Source organism: Somniosus microcephalus, chromosome 16, assembly GCF_052327205.1.
Source record: "Somniosus microcephalus isolate GS21.2 chromosome 16, FLI_Smic_1.0, whole genome shotgun sequence".
Classification (NCBI taxonomy): domain Eukaryota; kingdom Metazoa; phylum Chordata; class Chondrichthyes; order Squaliformes; family Somniosidae; genus Somniosus; species Somniosus microcephalus.
In genome coordinates, this window is record NC_141002.1 from 43,466,946 (window position 1) to 43,483,083 (window position 16,138).

The following is a 16,138-nucleotide window of genomic DNA, read 5'->3' on the forward strand; positions in this document are numbered from 1 at the left end:
GGCTAGCATTTAAAGAATTAATACATAATTTACAACAAATATACATTCCTTTTAAGGCACAAAAACCCCATAGGAAAAGTGGTCCCAATCATGCCTAACAAGAAGTTAAAGGTAGTATTAGATCAAAGGAAGAGGCTTATAATGTTGCCAAAAAGAGTAGTAAGCCTGAGGATTGGGAAGATTTTAGAATTCAGCAAAGAAGGATCAAGAAATTGATGAAGAAAGGGAAAATAGAATGAGAGTAAAATAGCGAGAGACATAAAAACAGACTGTAAAAGCTTCTATAAGTATGTAAAAAAGAAAAGATTAGCGAAAGTAAATGTGGGTCCCTTACAGGCTGAGACAGGAGAAATTATAATGGGGAATAAGGAAACGGCAGAGAAATTAAACGAATACTTTGTATCTGTCTTCACGGAAGAAGATGCAAAAAAATTCCCGGAAATAGCGGAAAACCAAGGCTCTAGCGAGAATGAGGAACTGAAAGAAATTAGTATTAGTAAAAAAAAATAGTACTGGAGAAATTAAGGGGACTGAAAGCTGATAAAACCCCTGGACCTGATGGCCTACATCTTAGGGTTTTGAAAGGGGTGGCTATAGAGATAATGGATGCATTGGTTGTCATTTTCCGAAATTCCATAGATTCTAGAACGTTTCCTGTGGATTGGAGGTATCGAATGTAACCCCACTATTTAAGAAAGGAGGGAGAAAGAAAATGTGGAACTACAGCCCAGTTAGCCTGACATCAGTAGTAGGGAAAATGCTAGAATCTATTATTAAGGATGTGGTAACGGCCCTTAGAAAATAATAATAGGATTGGGCAGAGTCAACACAGATTTATGAGATCTATTAGAGCTTTTTGAGGTTCTAACTAGCAGAATAAATAATGGGAACCAGTGGATGTGGTGTATTTGGATTTTCAGAAGGCATTCGATAAGGTGCCACACAAGAGGTTATTAAACAAAATTAGGGCTCATGTGATTGGGGGTAATATACTAGCATGGATTGAGGATTGGTTAATGGGCAGAAAACAGAGTAGTAATAAATGGGCCATTTTCAGGTTGGCAGGCTGTAAGGGAAATTGACGGGATTAAAGGCCGATAAATCCCCAGGGCCTGATAATCTACATCCTAGGGTACTTAAGGAAGTGGCCCTAGAAATAGTGGATGCATTGCTGGTCATCTTCCAAAATTCGTAGACTCTGTAACAGTACCCATGGATTGGAGGGTAGCTAATGTTACCCCACTATTCAAAAATGGTGGTAGAGAGAAAACGGGGAATTATAGACCGGTAAGCCTGACATCGGTAGTGGGGAAAATGCTAGAGTCCATTATAAAAGATGTAATAGCAGAGCACTTGGAAAACAGTGACAGGATCGGACAAAGTCAGCATGGATTTACAAAAGGTAAATCGTGCTTGACTAATCTACTGGAATTTTTTGAGGATGTAACTGGTAGAATAGATAAGGGAGAACCAGTGGATGTGGTGTATTTGCACTTTCAGAAGACCTTCGATAAGGTCCCACATAAGAGATTAGCGTGTAAAGTTAAGGCACATGGGATTGGGGGCCAGGTACTGACTTGGATAGAGAACTGGTTGGCAGACAGGAAGCAAAGAGTTGGAATAAACGGGTCTTTTTCCGAGTGGCAGGCAGTGACTAGTGGGGTACCGCAGGGATCGGTCCTAGGACCCCAGCTATTCACTATATATTAATGATCTAGACGAGGGAACTAGATGTAATATCTCCAAGTTTGCAGACGACACAAAGCTGGGTGGGTGTGTGTGCTGTGAGGAGGATGCCGAGAAACTCCAGTACGATTTGGGCAGGTTGGGTGATTGGGCAGATGCATGGCAGATGCAGTATAATGTGGATAAATGCGAGGTTATCCACTTTGGTGGCAAAAACAGGAAGGCAGATTATTATCTGAACGGCAATAGATTGGGAGAAGGGGAAGTGCAACGAGACCTGGGTGTCCTTGTACACCAGTCGCTGAAGGTAAGCATGCAGGTGCAGCAGGCAGTTAAGAAGGCAAATGGTATGTTGGCCTTCGTAGCGAGAGGGTTCGAGTACAGGAACAAGGATGTCTTGCTGCAGTTGTACAGGGCCTTGGTGAGACCACATCTTGAGTATTGTGTGCAGTTTTGATCGCCTTATCTGAGGAAGGATGTTCTTGCCATGGAGGGAGTGCAGCGAAGATTCACCAGACTGATACCTGGGATGGCAGGAATGACGTATGAGGAGAGATTGGGTCGATTGGGCTTATACTCTCTGGAGTTTAGACGAATGAGAGGGGATCTCATTGAAACTTATATAAAATTATAACAGGACAGGAAAGATGTTCCCGATGGTGGGGGAGTCCAGAACTAGGGGTCATAGTCTAAGGTTAAGGGGTAAGCCATTTAGGACTGAAATGAGGAGGAATTTCTTCACCCAGAGAGTGGTGAACCTGTGGAATTCTCTACCACAAAAGGCAGTTGAGGCCAATTCATTAAATATATTCAAGAAGGAGTTAGATATATTTCTTAAGGCTAAAGGGATCAAGGGATATGGGTACTGAGTTTGGATGATCATCCATGATGTCATTGAATGGCGGAGCAGGCTCGAGGGGCCGAATGGCCTACTCCTGCTCCTATCTTCTATGTTTCTATGTTAACTAGTGAGGTACCACAAGGATTAGTGCTTGGGCCTCAGCTATTCACAATCTACATCAATGATTTGGATGAGGGGACCAAATGTAATATATCCAAGTTTGCTGATGATCTGAAACTGGGTGGGAATGTAAGTTGTGAGGAGGATGCAAGGAGGCTTCAAGGGGATATAGACAGGCCAAGTGAGTGGGCAAAAATATGGCAAATGGAATATAATGTGGAGAAATGTGAAAAATAGAAAAGCAGAGTAAAAAGAGTTTTTTTTAAATGGTGAGAGATTGGGAAATGTTGATGCTCAGAAGGCCCTGGGTGTCCTTGTATACAAATCACTGAAAGTTAACATGCAGGTACAGCAAGCAATTGGGAAAGCAAATGGTATGTTGGCCTTTATTACAAGAGGATTTGAGTATAAGAGTAAAGATGTCTTACTGCAATTATATAGGGCCCTAGTGAGACCACACCTGGAGTATTGTATACAGTTTTGGTCTCCTTACGTAAGGAAGGATATACTTGCCATAGAGGGAGTGCAATGAAGGTTCACCAGACTGGTTCCTGGGATGGGGGGATTATCCTATGTGGAGAGATTGAGTAGACTAGGCATTTATTCTCGAGTTCAGAAGAATGAGAGGTGATCTCATTGAAACATACAAAGTTCTTACAGGGTTTGACAGGATAGATGCAGGGAGGATGTTTCCTCTGGCTGGGGAGTCTAGAACCAGGGGTCACATTCTCGGAATAAGGGGTCGGCAATTTAGGACTGAGATGAGGATAAATTTCTTCACACAGAGGGTGGTGAATCTTTGGAATTCTCTACCCCAGAGGGCTGTGGAGGCTCAGTCGTTGAGTATATTCAAGACAGAAATTGATAGAGTTTTGAATAGTAAGGGGATAGTGCAGGAAAGTGGCGATGAGGTAGAAGATCAGCCATGATCAGATTGAATGGTGGAGCAAGCTTGAAGGGCCAAATGGCCAACTCCTGCTCCTATTTCTTATGTTCTTACTTCCAAAGGTGCACACAAATCTGTTCAAGAAAGGAAAGTGTTGAAAATAAAGTTTTCGTTGTTTGACAGCACATTAACAGAAACTTTACATGAACATTGGATAAAACACCCTTGTGTGTTGTTAGTTGGCGTGATTGCACTCGGATGAGGGTGGGTGTCATGGGTGGCAACATCCTCGTAAATCTCCTCTGTACCTTCTCTAAGCTCCACTTAAACCGGGCCGGGACCAACGGCCCGGCGAATCGAATAACTAGGGCTGTAGATAGGGCTTTAAACTAAAAAAAAAAGTGAGGGGAGGGGTCAGGTGAGGGGAAATTTAGAAATCTAAAGAGAAAGGACAAGGCAATAGAGCAGTGTAGCGATTTGGGTAAAAATAAGCAGTGTGTGACAGGAAGGGATAGAGAGTTTAATGGTAACAGTGCAGCAGAGAATAAGGTGAAAGCAGGGAATAATGGTAAAAAATTTAAATTTAAGGCTCCTATCTGAGTGCACGAAGCATTCGTAACGACATAGATGAACTAGTGGCACAAATGGAGATAAATGGCTTTGATCTAATAGCCATTACAGAGACATGGTTGCAAGGTGGCCAAGGTTGGGAACTAAATATTCCAGGGTACTTGATGTTTTGAAAAGACAGGCAGAATGGAAAAGGAGGTGGAGTAGCCCTGATAATAAAGGATGACATAAGGACAGTAGCGAGAAAGATCTCGGCTTGGAAGATCAGAAAGTAGAATCAATATGGGTGGAGATCAGGAATAAGAAGGGGCAGAAAACACTGGGAGGAGTAGTATATAGGCCCCTTAACAGTAGTTATACCGTTGGACAGAATATTAATCAAGCAATAGTAGGAGCTTGCAACAAAGGTAATGCAATAATTTTGGAGGACTTTATAATCTTCATATAGACTGGACAAATCAAATTGGCAAAGGTCGTCTGGAGGACGAGTTCATGGAATGCATTCGGGACAGTTTCCTAGAACAATATGTCATGGAACCAACAAGGGAACAGGCTATATTAGATCTTGTATTGTGTAATGAGACAGGGTTAATTAACAATCCCATAGTAAAGGATCCTCTGGGGCAGAGTGATCATAATATGATAGAATTTCACATTAATTTTGAGAGTGACTTGCCTAAGTCCAAAGAGTCTTAAACTTAAATAAAGCCAATTACATAGGTATGAGGGGCGAGTTGGCTAAGGTAGATTGGAAAAATAGGTTAAAAGTTATGGTGGTAGATAAGCGCTGGTTAGCATTTGAAGAAATATTTCATAGATCTCAACAAAAATACATTCCATTGAGAAACAAAAACTCCACGGGGAAAGTCAGCCAACCGTGGCTAACTAAAGAAGTTAAGGATAGCATTAGATTGAAAGAAGAAGCTTATAATGTTGCAAAGAATAATAATAAGCCTGAGGGTTGGGAGAGTTTCAGAAACCTGTAAAGGTTGACCAAAAAATTGATAAAAAGGGAAAAAATTGAATGAGAGAAAACTAGCAAGAAATATAAAAGCAGATTGTAAGAGTTTCTAAAAGTATGTAAAAAGGAAAAGAGTAGCAAAAGTAAACGTTGGTCCCTTAGAGGCTGAGACAGGAGAAATTATTATGGGGAATAAGGAAATGGCAGAAATGTTAAACAAATATTTTGTATCTGTCTTCACAGTAGAAGACACAAAAAGCATACCAAAAATGGTGGGGAACCAAGGGTCTAATGAGGGTGAGGAACGTAACGTAATTAATATAAGTAGAGAAACTAATGGGAGTAAAAGCCGACAAATCCCCTGGACCTGAAGGCCTACATCCTAGGATTCTACAAGAGGTGGCTGAAACGATATTGGATGCATTGGTTTTGATCTTCCAAAATTCCCTAGATTCTGGAATGGTCCCAGTGGAAGATTGCAAATGTAACACCGCTATTGAAGAAAGGAGGGAGAGAAAAAACAGGGAACTACAGGCCAGTTAGCCTGACATCAGTCGTCGGGAAAATGCTGGAGTCCATTGTTAAGGAAGTGGTATCAGGGCACTTAGAAAATCATAACATGATTAGGCAGAGTCAACATCGTTTTATGAAAACGAAATTGTGTTTGACAAATTTATTAGTTTTTTGAGGATGTAACTAGCAGGGTAGATAAAGGGGAACCAGTGGATGTAGTATATTTGGATTTCCAAAAGGCATTCGATAAGGTGCCATATAAAAGGTTATTATACAAGATTAGGGCTCATGGAGTTGGGGGTAATATAGTAGCATGGATAGAGGATTAGTTAACAGACAGAAAACAGAAAGTAAGGATAAACTGATCTTTTTCAGGTTGGTAGGCTGTAACTAGTGGGGTGCCGCAAAGATCAATGTTGGGGCCTCAGCTAGTTACAATCTATATTGATGACCTGATGAAGGGACTGAGTGTAATGTATCCAAGTTTGCTGATGATACAATGCTAGGTGGGACAGTAAGTTGTGAGGAGAACACACAGAGTCTACAAAGGGATATAGATAGACTAAGTGAGGGGGCAGTAAGGTGGCAGATGGAGTATAAAGTAGGGAAATGTGAGGTTATTCACTTTGGTAGGAAGAATAGAAAAACAATATTTTTTAAATGGTGAGAAACTTTCAAATATTGGTGTTCAGAGAGATTTGGGTGTCCTCGTGCAATAAACACAGAAAGCTAGCAAGCAATAAGGAAGGCAAATGGCATGTTGGCCTTTATTGCAAGGGGGTTGGAGTATAAGAGTAAGGAAGTCTTGCTACAATTGTACAGGGCCTTGGTGAGACCACACCTGCAGTACTGTGCACAGTTTTGGTCTCCTTATCTAAGGAAGGATATACTTGCCTTGGAGGCGGTGCAACAAAGGTTCACTAGATTGATTCCTGGGATGAGAGGGCTGTCCCATGATGAAAGATTGTGTGGAATGGGCCTATACTCACTGGAGTTTAGAAGAATGAGAGGTGATCTCATCGAAACCTATAAAATTCTGTCAGGCCTGGACAGACTAGATGCAGGAAGGATGCTTCTGATGGCCGGGGAGTCCAGAACCAGGGGTCATAGTCTAAGGATAAGGGGTAAGCCATTTAGGACTGAAATGAGGAGGAATTTCTTCACCCAGAGAGTGGTGAACCTGTGGAATTCTCTGCCACAGAGGGCGGTGGAGGCCAGGTCATTAAATATATTCAAGAAGGAGTTGGATATATTTCTTAAGGCTAAAGGGATCAAGGGATATGGGGAGAAGGGAGGGACAGGGTACTGAATTTGGATGATCAGCCATGATCTCATTGAATGGCGGAGCAGGCTCGAAGGGCCGAATGGCCTACTCCTGCTCCTATCTTCTATGTTTTATTCCTGGTCTGTCTTTGTCCTTTCCATACCTACGCTAAATCTAACTGAATGATGGTCATTACCACCAAAATGCTCTCCCACTGATACCCCTTCCACCTGCCCAGCTTCATTAACTAAGCCCAGAACTACCCCTTCTCTTGTTGGGCTTGCTTCGTGCTGGCTAAAAAAGTTCTTCTGAATGCAGTTGAAAAATTCTGTGCCTCTATACCTTTTACACTGATTTTATCCCTGTTAATATTTGGGTAGCTGAAATCCCCTACTATTACTGCCCTATTATTTTTGCACTTCTCCAAAATTAGGATACGGGTAGCAAAGTTTTGGAAGAGGTGAAGTGTACAGAAGGTGGATGATGGAAGGCCGGCCAGGAGGGCATTGGAATAGTTGAGTCGGAGGTAGCAAAAGGATAGACCAAGATTTCAGTAGTAGAGGCGGAGGCGGGCGATGTTAGAGGTGTAAGTAGGCGGACTTGGTGCTGGAGAAGATATGGGGTCGGAAGCTCAACTCGGGGTTAAACAGTGCACTAAGATTGTGAACAGTTTGGTTCAGCCTGAGATGGGAGCGGTGGGGACAGTACAAAATTTGTACTGGTGACCTATGACGATGGCTTCAGTTTCCTAATTTTCCAACTGACTCCTCCAGGGCTGAGTATTTGATTGAAAACATGGAGGCAATGAAGGGGTTGAGAGCGGTGGTGGCGAGGTTGAGCTGGGTGTCGTCAACGTACAAGTGGAAAATGATCCCATGTCAGCAGATAATGTTGCCAAGAGGCAGCTTGTAGACTAGGAAGAGGAGTGGGGCCAAGGACAGAAGGGGAGCATTAGAGGTAATAGTGTGGGGCTGTGAAGAGAAGCCACTGCTGGAGATGCTGTGGCTATGATATGGGTAAGATTGGAACCAAGCGAGTGCAATCCCCGTGAGCTGGACAATGAAGGAAAGGTGTTGGAGGACATTGGTGTGGTTAACAGTGGCAAAAGCTGCAGAGAGATCAAGGAGGAATATTGCACTATGGTCATTGTCACAGTGGATATAATTTGTGACATTAGTTAGGGCTGTTTTAGTGCTGTGGCCTCGATGGAAACCACATTGGAGACACTCAGATATGGAGTTGCAGGAAATATGGGCACAGATTTAGAAGGTAACAGGTAACAACAGATTCAAGAACTTTGGAAATGAAAGGACGGTTGAACATGATGCAGTAGTTTGCATGGACAAAAGGGCCAATGTTTTTTTGAGGTAGGCGGTGATGAAGATGGTTTTGAAAGAGAATGGAACAGTATTTATAACTTCAACTAGCATGGAAGCCAAGCAGGGTAGTTGGATGGTCAGCAGTTTAGTGGGATTAGGGTCAAAGCAGCAGGAGGTAGGTCTCATGGACATTGAGCTTGTAGAGTATGTGAGGGATGATAGGGGACAAACTGGAAAAAAGCCGCAGGTTCAGGGCTAGTGCAGGGGGGAGCCTTGAGGAAAGGCTTGTCTTGGTGAGAAAGGGGAAGCAGCAGAGACAAGTGAATGGTTGGTCTCAATTTTAGTAACAAAGATGAGGAGAGGGTGGAGGGGGCAGGTGGGGAGGGGATTAAGGAGAAGAAAACAAGCCAGGGGTTATCTTTACATGCTAGGATGATCCTGGAGTAGTGTGCGATTTTGATGAGTGAGGCTCAGTAATGCCTGATTTAGTCCAGCCAGATCTGGTGATAGATGGCTGAACCATTTGTGTGCCAGACACGCTCAACTTTACACTCCTTGGACTTGAAGGATCACGTGGGATGGGAGAGAGTAAAGCTTTTGCTGGGTCCAAGGGCATCAAACTGAGGGAGTGTTAAGCTAAAATGATGTCTGCAGAAGTATTGTGACCAATGGAGGGCCAAAGGCTGAGCAATTAATATTTAGAATGTGCAGTTGTAAGCAACTTGGAGAGTTTTTTACAGTGACGGACACAGAAGGAAGTGAAGTTGGAAGGAGGTAGGAGGATTTGGGTAGTTTAGCCTATAAAGAAGTGTTCAGAGGTAGTCTTGTCAGTAATGGAGACATAGGACTAGAGTCAACCGGAGATGGCAAGGTCAAGGGGGTGGTCATGAGTATGGGTAGGAGAATTGATATTGAGGGAGAGTTTTAAGGAGGACAGGAGGTTAGTGAATTCAGTGCTGAAGTGGCAAGGAGAGTTGAGATAAAGATTGAGGAAATTAAGGTATGTCTGAAGCGGGATGGAAATATCACTGTGCAAGCTATTATGTTACTGTAAGCGCTAATGAATGTAATGTTAATGGAAGCTCTAATGAAATTCATGCTACAGGCTGTGTTACTGGACCTCAAAGAGCATGCCTCATCTTTGGCATCATCTGGACTGAAGAAGGATTCTAAGCTGAAAACACTGGAGATAGCTCTTGAGCAGAAGAAAGAGGAATGTACTAAACTAGAAGCACAGCTACGCAAGGTAAATTCATACCCTAACACTTCATCTTATGTCAGTGTCATTTTAGGTACAGCTTCTCCAATTTTTAAAATTAACACATTTTAACTGACAAATGTTGGCTGTGATGCAAAACTTTCAAGTAAAATTTTTTTTACCACGCAAAAATTTTTTGTAGCCTGATATGTTTGTAATCGTTAGTTGAATTCTGTTCAATCTCAGCAGACTGACCCAATGTGCTTAGAGGTGCCTAACATACATTCTCTTGTGCAAAACACATCCCATTTCCAGATTACTATTAAACCCAAATATAACATTCAAACATTTTTTAAAGTTTTGCCACCTGCATCATCAGTTAATCATAGGATTATTTTGTGGTCATCTTCAGTGTTGTGCTGATTCGGTAACGGCACTATTCTTAACAAAATTGTATGATTTTGCACAGAGCCACCACTGTTGAAAGTGTATTTTCTCAGACTCTCCCACAAAATACAATTAATTGACTAACACTGCAGGTGAAATTCTGCTTGGTACAAATGGGAAGGTGACCACTTTTAACACACCTGCCAGAACCCACATGCCACAACCCACATTGTGCACTTTATAGAAGTTTGGGTGTGTTATGGTGCGCAAAAAAAATGCACACATGAGTGGCCAATGAGAAAGCAACTGTAAAATTGCTGCACAATTAGGTAAATAGACACTATTGCACTGTGGGCCATTCCTGCTATGGAGTGTACAATTTCTATGAACTAGAGGGATTTTGCAGCAAGCAAAACCAAAATTCAGAGATTCACATCTGCAGAACATAATACAGGGTGAGTGGATGTGTCAAAATGTTCTCTATAGAGAAGATGGGCAATGTACTGTTACCCAGAAGGTAAAGCAGGCTCATTTACAGGTGGTTTTGCAGAGTCAAATAAATACCAGGAGATGCTGGAAGGGTATCAGTAAGAAAGTGTCAGCGTTGAACAATATGCCAAAGTGAAAAATGATAATGGGTATGAATATATGGAGACTACCATATGTAGAGGTAGCCACTAATTCCAATCAAAGTAACTTGTCACAAAAAATTGCTTGTACACTTAACCCAAACTGATCCAGTAATCTGCCACAAATGTAATACAAAGGGAAGTAATGAACATGTTTGAGAACCAGTACAGTCATGTGGCCAGGAACATTAATGTTTATAGATTAAAGTTAATTCAATAGGTGTACTTTCCATTACATTTGGCTAGCTCCATGCTCTTGCAGCCAATGGAGTAAAATCCTTGAAATGTAACAAAATAATCAGTGAAGATATATGTGATTACTAATTATTTTGGAATTCATAATTTTGAGAACTAATTTTTACCTGAATCATCCTGAAAAATGATAGATGATGTATTTTAATATGATGACTAATTGCATAAGTTGTCACTTTATAGAATCATAGAATTGTACAGCACAGAAGGAGACCCATTGTACCTGTGCCGGCTCTTTGAAAGAGCTGCCCAATAAGTCCCGCTCCACCATTTTTTCCCGATAACCCGGCAAATGTTTCCTTTTCAAGTATATATCCAATCCCTTTTGAAAGTTACTATTGAATCTGCTTCCACCACCCTTTCAGGCAATGCATTTCAGATCATCATAACTTGCTGCATAAAAATATTCCTCCTCATCTCCACATTGGTTCTTTTTCCAATGATCTTAGATCTGTCTCTTCTGGTTACCAAACCACCCAACAGTGGAAACAGGGCGAATAAGGAGAAACTGTCAAAACCCCTCATGATTTTGAAAGCTCTATTAAATAGTGTGTCAGCTGTGGCTCAGTTGGCAGCACTCTCGCCTCACTCTCGACTCGAGTCAGAAGGTTGTGGGTTCAAGTTTCATTCCAGAGACTTGAGCACAAAAATCTAGGCTGACACTCCAGTGCAGTACTGAGGGAGTGCTCCACTGTCAGAGGTGCTGTCTTTCAGATGAGATGTTGAACCGAGGTCCCGTATCTCTCTCAGGTGGTCGTAAAAGATCCCATTTTGAAGAAGAGCAGGGGAGTTATCCCCGGTACAAAAAGAAAATACTACAGATGATGGAAATCTGAAATAAAAACAGAAAATGCTGGAGACACTCAGCAGGTCAGGCAGCATCTGTGAAGAGAGAAACAGAGTTAACGTTTCAGGTCTCCAGCATTTTCTGTTTTTATTTGAGTTATCCCCGGTGTCCTGGCCAATATTTATCCCTCACTCAACATCACAATAAACAGTTAATCTGGTCGTTATCACCTTGCTGTTTGTGGGAGTTTGCTGTGCGCATTTTGGTTACCGCGTTTCCTACATTACAACAGTGACTACACTTTAAAAGTACTTCATTAATTGTAAAGTGCTTTGGGCAGTCCTGAGGTAGTGAAAAGTGCTATAGAAATGCAAGTCTTTTTTTTCTTTTGTTCTTTCTTTCGCAACCTGCAGTAGCTTAAGGTATTTAAGGTTGAATACCATTCACCTAAAGAGGAAGGTTTTTGGGCGGTTTAAGGAAGGAAGATAGATTTTCACAAGATTGTGAGGAAATAACAGAAAAATAAGATAGACAAGCAGGAAGACAGTAAATGATGACTTAAAACCTGAATCAGAGAATTATCAAAACCATTAGAACAGTTTAAAGAAAAATCTTTCACAGCTACAACAGTAAGAGGGCAGTCAAAAAAGCCAAAGATGCAACTGGGCTTGAAACTAAAGATGAACACAAAATAGTAAATATTTTGAATGATTACTTCTTCCAAATATTCATAAGGAAAGACATGAAAAACATGCCCTCCCTAAAAAGAGATAACCTGAGCAAAATCAATGACTCGATATAAAAGAGATGCAAGTCCTAGCCAGACTAGAAGTAAATATCCCCAGGAATAGATAGTGTTTTTCCCAGGGTGGTGAGAAAGATTAAAAAACAGATTTATGCGGCTTTGACAATCATTATGAGGGAGTCACTGGACACTGTGGAGGTACCAGTAGATTGCAAACAGACTATTGTAATATGGTGCTCATATTCAAAAAAGGAAACAAAACAGACATGGGCAACTACAGACTCATTAGTCTTACTTCCAAACCCTGTAAAATAATGACATTGATTAACAGCATTAAACTTTATTATCTCTACTATAATAACCTGATGAATAGCATTCACCGTGGATTCAGACGGGGAAGATTACACCTGACCAAACTCCTTGATTTCTTTGAGGAAGTGACAACCCAAGTGGACTCTGAGAAGTCCTGTGATATGGTGTTCTTAGATTCTACAAGGCTTTTGTCAAAGGTTCACACCAAAGGCTATTAGTTAAACTCAAAGCATTAGAAATTCAGGCTAAACCCTGGGAATGGATGATAAATTGGTTGAAGGGTACAAAACAACAAGTACTTGTTAGAGGAGTTATGTCCGGGTTTGGTGGGGTTGTGGTAGAAGTACTGAGTGGGGTGCCCCAGGGCTCTGAGTTAGGACCACTATTGTTTTCAATTTCCTTAAATGACCTGGATTTAGAAACTTAATGCAAAGTGGGCCAATATGTAGATGATACCAAACTAGGAGGGGCAGTGGATTCAGAGGAGGCAGTTTAGAAATTACAGAATGCGTTGGATGGAATATTTATATGGGCAAAAATATGGCAGATAAAATGTAATATAAATAAATATAATGGCCCGGATTTTGCAGTGGTTATGTACTCTGTATACGTCGTCCTACTGCCTTGGAAATCCACCGCAAGTTCGGGATGTAAAAGCATGTGCTAAATCCCGAACTTGCGGTCTGTAAATGTACGCGTTGACAGGCCATCTGCACTGCCACCGTAAACCTAATTGCTGGCAGAGAGTTGGGCTATTTACCCACCAACTGCCCAGCAGTTACGTGCAGAAATTTTACGGCTGGTGGAAACAGGCATAGAGCCTGTTTCCACAGCGTCTGTTTCCACAGCGTAACAGGATACCAAAATGGAAAAAAATGTTTGTTCTTTTCATTAAATGACATCCAGGAACATTAAAAGCTTTAATGAGAAACAATCCTAGTGTATGTTAAAGCTGCAGGTTTAAAAAAAAATTAACGTTTACATTTCATAACTTTCTGCATAATGCACAGTATTTATTTAGAAATGGGAATTATGAGTAATGAATTGGTCATAATAACAATAAAAGCTAAATCTGTATGTATTTAAAGGCTGTAGTAATGAAGTAATTTAAATGAATGAAAGATGATCTGTTTTCTGATTGGAGGAGCAGAACCACGTGATCCCAGGTACACTTCTGCACAGGCTGCGTCCCTGGGATCCGTGGGCTATTACGCTGCCCTCCTACTCGCAGCATCAGAGCGCAAGTTTACGCAGGAGGGTCACCATCAGGTAGGTGCATATTCTTTTCACAGGTCAGCAGCATACTCTGGAGGTACGCTGCCGATCGCAATTTTTGGCCCAAAGTGCTGCACATAGGAAGAGAAAATAAGCCACACATATATCCCTTGAATGGCATTGAAATAGATATGGATGAAGCCCAAACAGACCTAGAAGTCTTAGTAGACTCAACATATCTAACCAATGCAGAGCAGCAAGCAACAAAGCTAATAGAATGTTTAACTATATAGCCAAAATAATAGAATACCAGTCAGAGGAAATTGGGATCAAACTGTATATAGTGCTCTGGTTCGATCCGACCTTGAATGTTGTGCCCAGTTTTCATTGCTGAGACATAAGGGAGATAGTCAAGCACTGGTGGTAGTCTAGAGAAGTGGTGCAAGGCTGATCCTTAGTGTTAAAGAATTGAGTTATGAGGAAAGCTCAGAGAAACTTGGAAAGGAGAAGTCTGAGAGGTGATCTTCCAGAGGAATGGAAAAGATGAACCCAGAATATTACTTTGACAAATAGTGAGAGTAGGATAAGTGGGGACACCGTTTCAAAGTAGAAAAAGTGAACTTAGCACTGATGTCAGGAAATTGTTCTTGACACAAATACTAATCAACGCATGGAATAGATTACTAATGTGCACGTTCACCATGAATTGGTGTTTAGCAAGCCCTTAACAAGTCAAAACACAATTCTTGCCAGCTCTGTGCAGTATTGTGTGTTAAATTAATTTGGTTCAAAGAGGATTTTTGGGAGGTTGGGCATAAAAGGGGGCTGTACACCATTGATACTAATACATCAAGTTACTCCACATCGATACACATTTAGCATGGGAGTTGGTTCTGATGCACAGAATAATTTCACCCTTTGTATAGATTTTAGGAGTGAGGGAAAGTTGGCTGAGGGTATTTTCATTGTTGTAAAACGATAGCAGATGTTTTAGTTCCAAGACATATAGGCCCAGACTTTCTGGGGCCTCTGACTGCGTACGCATAGCATACGCGGTCGGAAGTGCCCCGCAAGTTCCGGGTTTCCACATGCGATGCGTATGCACAGAAACCGAGAACTTGCGATGTCAAGATTCTGCTTGACAGATCATACGAATGCACAGGGAAAGGACATTGGGCTATCTGCCCAGTGAATGCCCACGAAACTCTTGCACCTGGTAAAAGGCAGGCGTACGGTCTTCTTTTATCAGCGTAAGGGTTTAAATAAATATTAAAATACATTTTTTTCCCCATGATTTGAATATTCAAAAACCTTTAAATTAGTTTATTTTTGGCCCCTTTAAAAATGTTTAAATTTTTCAAAAATTAAATTTTTGTTCTAAATGTTTACTTACATTGCATTTGAATTAATTTTCAACATGATGATTTATTTTTATTTATAAGTGGGGTGAAAGTGTGTTTTATGGGAATTCATATTATGCTTATGGGGATTCCGTACGTAAATGGAATCCCTGTAAGCATAATGGGAATACCCCTTTGTGATTGGTTGGGCTGGCCCACGTGATCCCAGGGATGCTTGCGAACCGCATGCGCCCCTGGGATACGTGGGCCTTTACGCAAGCATACGCCTGCAGGCCCAGGACCGCAAGAGTCCGAAGATAAGCAGGCACCAGGCTGGTGCGTACTTTTCTAGTGGTTCAGAAGCATTCGTCTGCAGGAAGCCTCCGACCGCAATTTCCAGCCCATAATGTATTACTTTAACATGGAAACATCAGACCAGGATATTTCTCCAGCCATATTGGTCTCCTTCTGTCACTGAATTGGCAGACTCGTAGCTTCTGATAGTTTCATCAGCATCTGTTTTTCATTGTTGAGTACACTTACTTATATGCCTTACCATATGTATTATTTTAATTGAGCGATTGTACTCAGGGCTATTAAGACAGAAGTGGGCATAATTCTTTTGTGTCCTTTCCCACTTTAATGCCAAGGAAGAATGATGAGCATGTTCGCTCTCTCCCCCTCAGTCTCTCTCTCTCTCTCTCTCTCTCTATCTCCCCATTCTCTCTCTCTCTCCCCCTGTCTCTCTCTCTCTCTCCCCCTGTCTCTCTCTCTCTCTCCCCCTCAGTCTCTCTCTCTCTCTCTCTCTCCCCATTCTCTCTCTCCCCAGTCTCTCTCTCTCTCCCCTCAGTCTCTCTACTCTCTCTCTCTCCCCCAGTCGCTCTCTCTCTCCCCCCTCAGTCTCTCTCTCTCTATCTCCCCAGTCTCTCTCTCTCCCCCAGTCTCTCTCTCTCTCCCCCCTCAGTCGCTCTCTCTCTCTCCCCCTCAGTCTCTCTCTCTCTCCCGCTCAGTCTCTCTCTATCTCCCCATTCTCTCTCTCTCTCCCCAGTCTCTCTCTTCTCTCTCCCCCCAGTCTCTTTACTCTTTCTCTCTCTCTCTCTCTCTCTCTCTCTC

General features: G+C 41.9%; 1 protein-coding gene across 5 annotated transcripts in view; it reads left to right on the plus strand.

Annotated features, from left to right (window-relative positions):
- The window catches only part of LOC147106110 (ELKS/Rab6-interacting/CAST family member 1-like), a 1,260,296-nt gene that overhangs the window by 283,839 nt on the left and 960,319 nt on the right, over positions 1-16,138 (plus strand). For all 5 annotated transcript variants that reach the window (XM_086008889.1, XM_086008886.1, XM_086008887.1 and 2 more), the window contains one exon: positions 9,266-9,406. In XM_086008889.1, the coding sequence (XP_085865015.1) occupies positions 9,266-9,406 (141 nt within the window). The remainder of the gene's footprint in view (positions 1-9,265; positions 9,407-16,138) is intronic.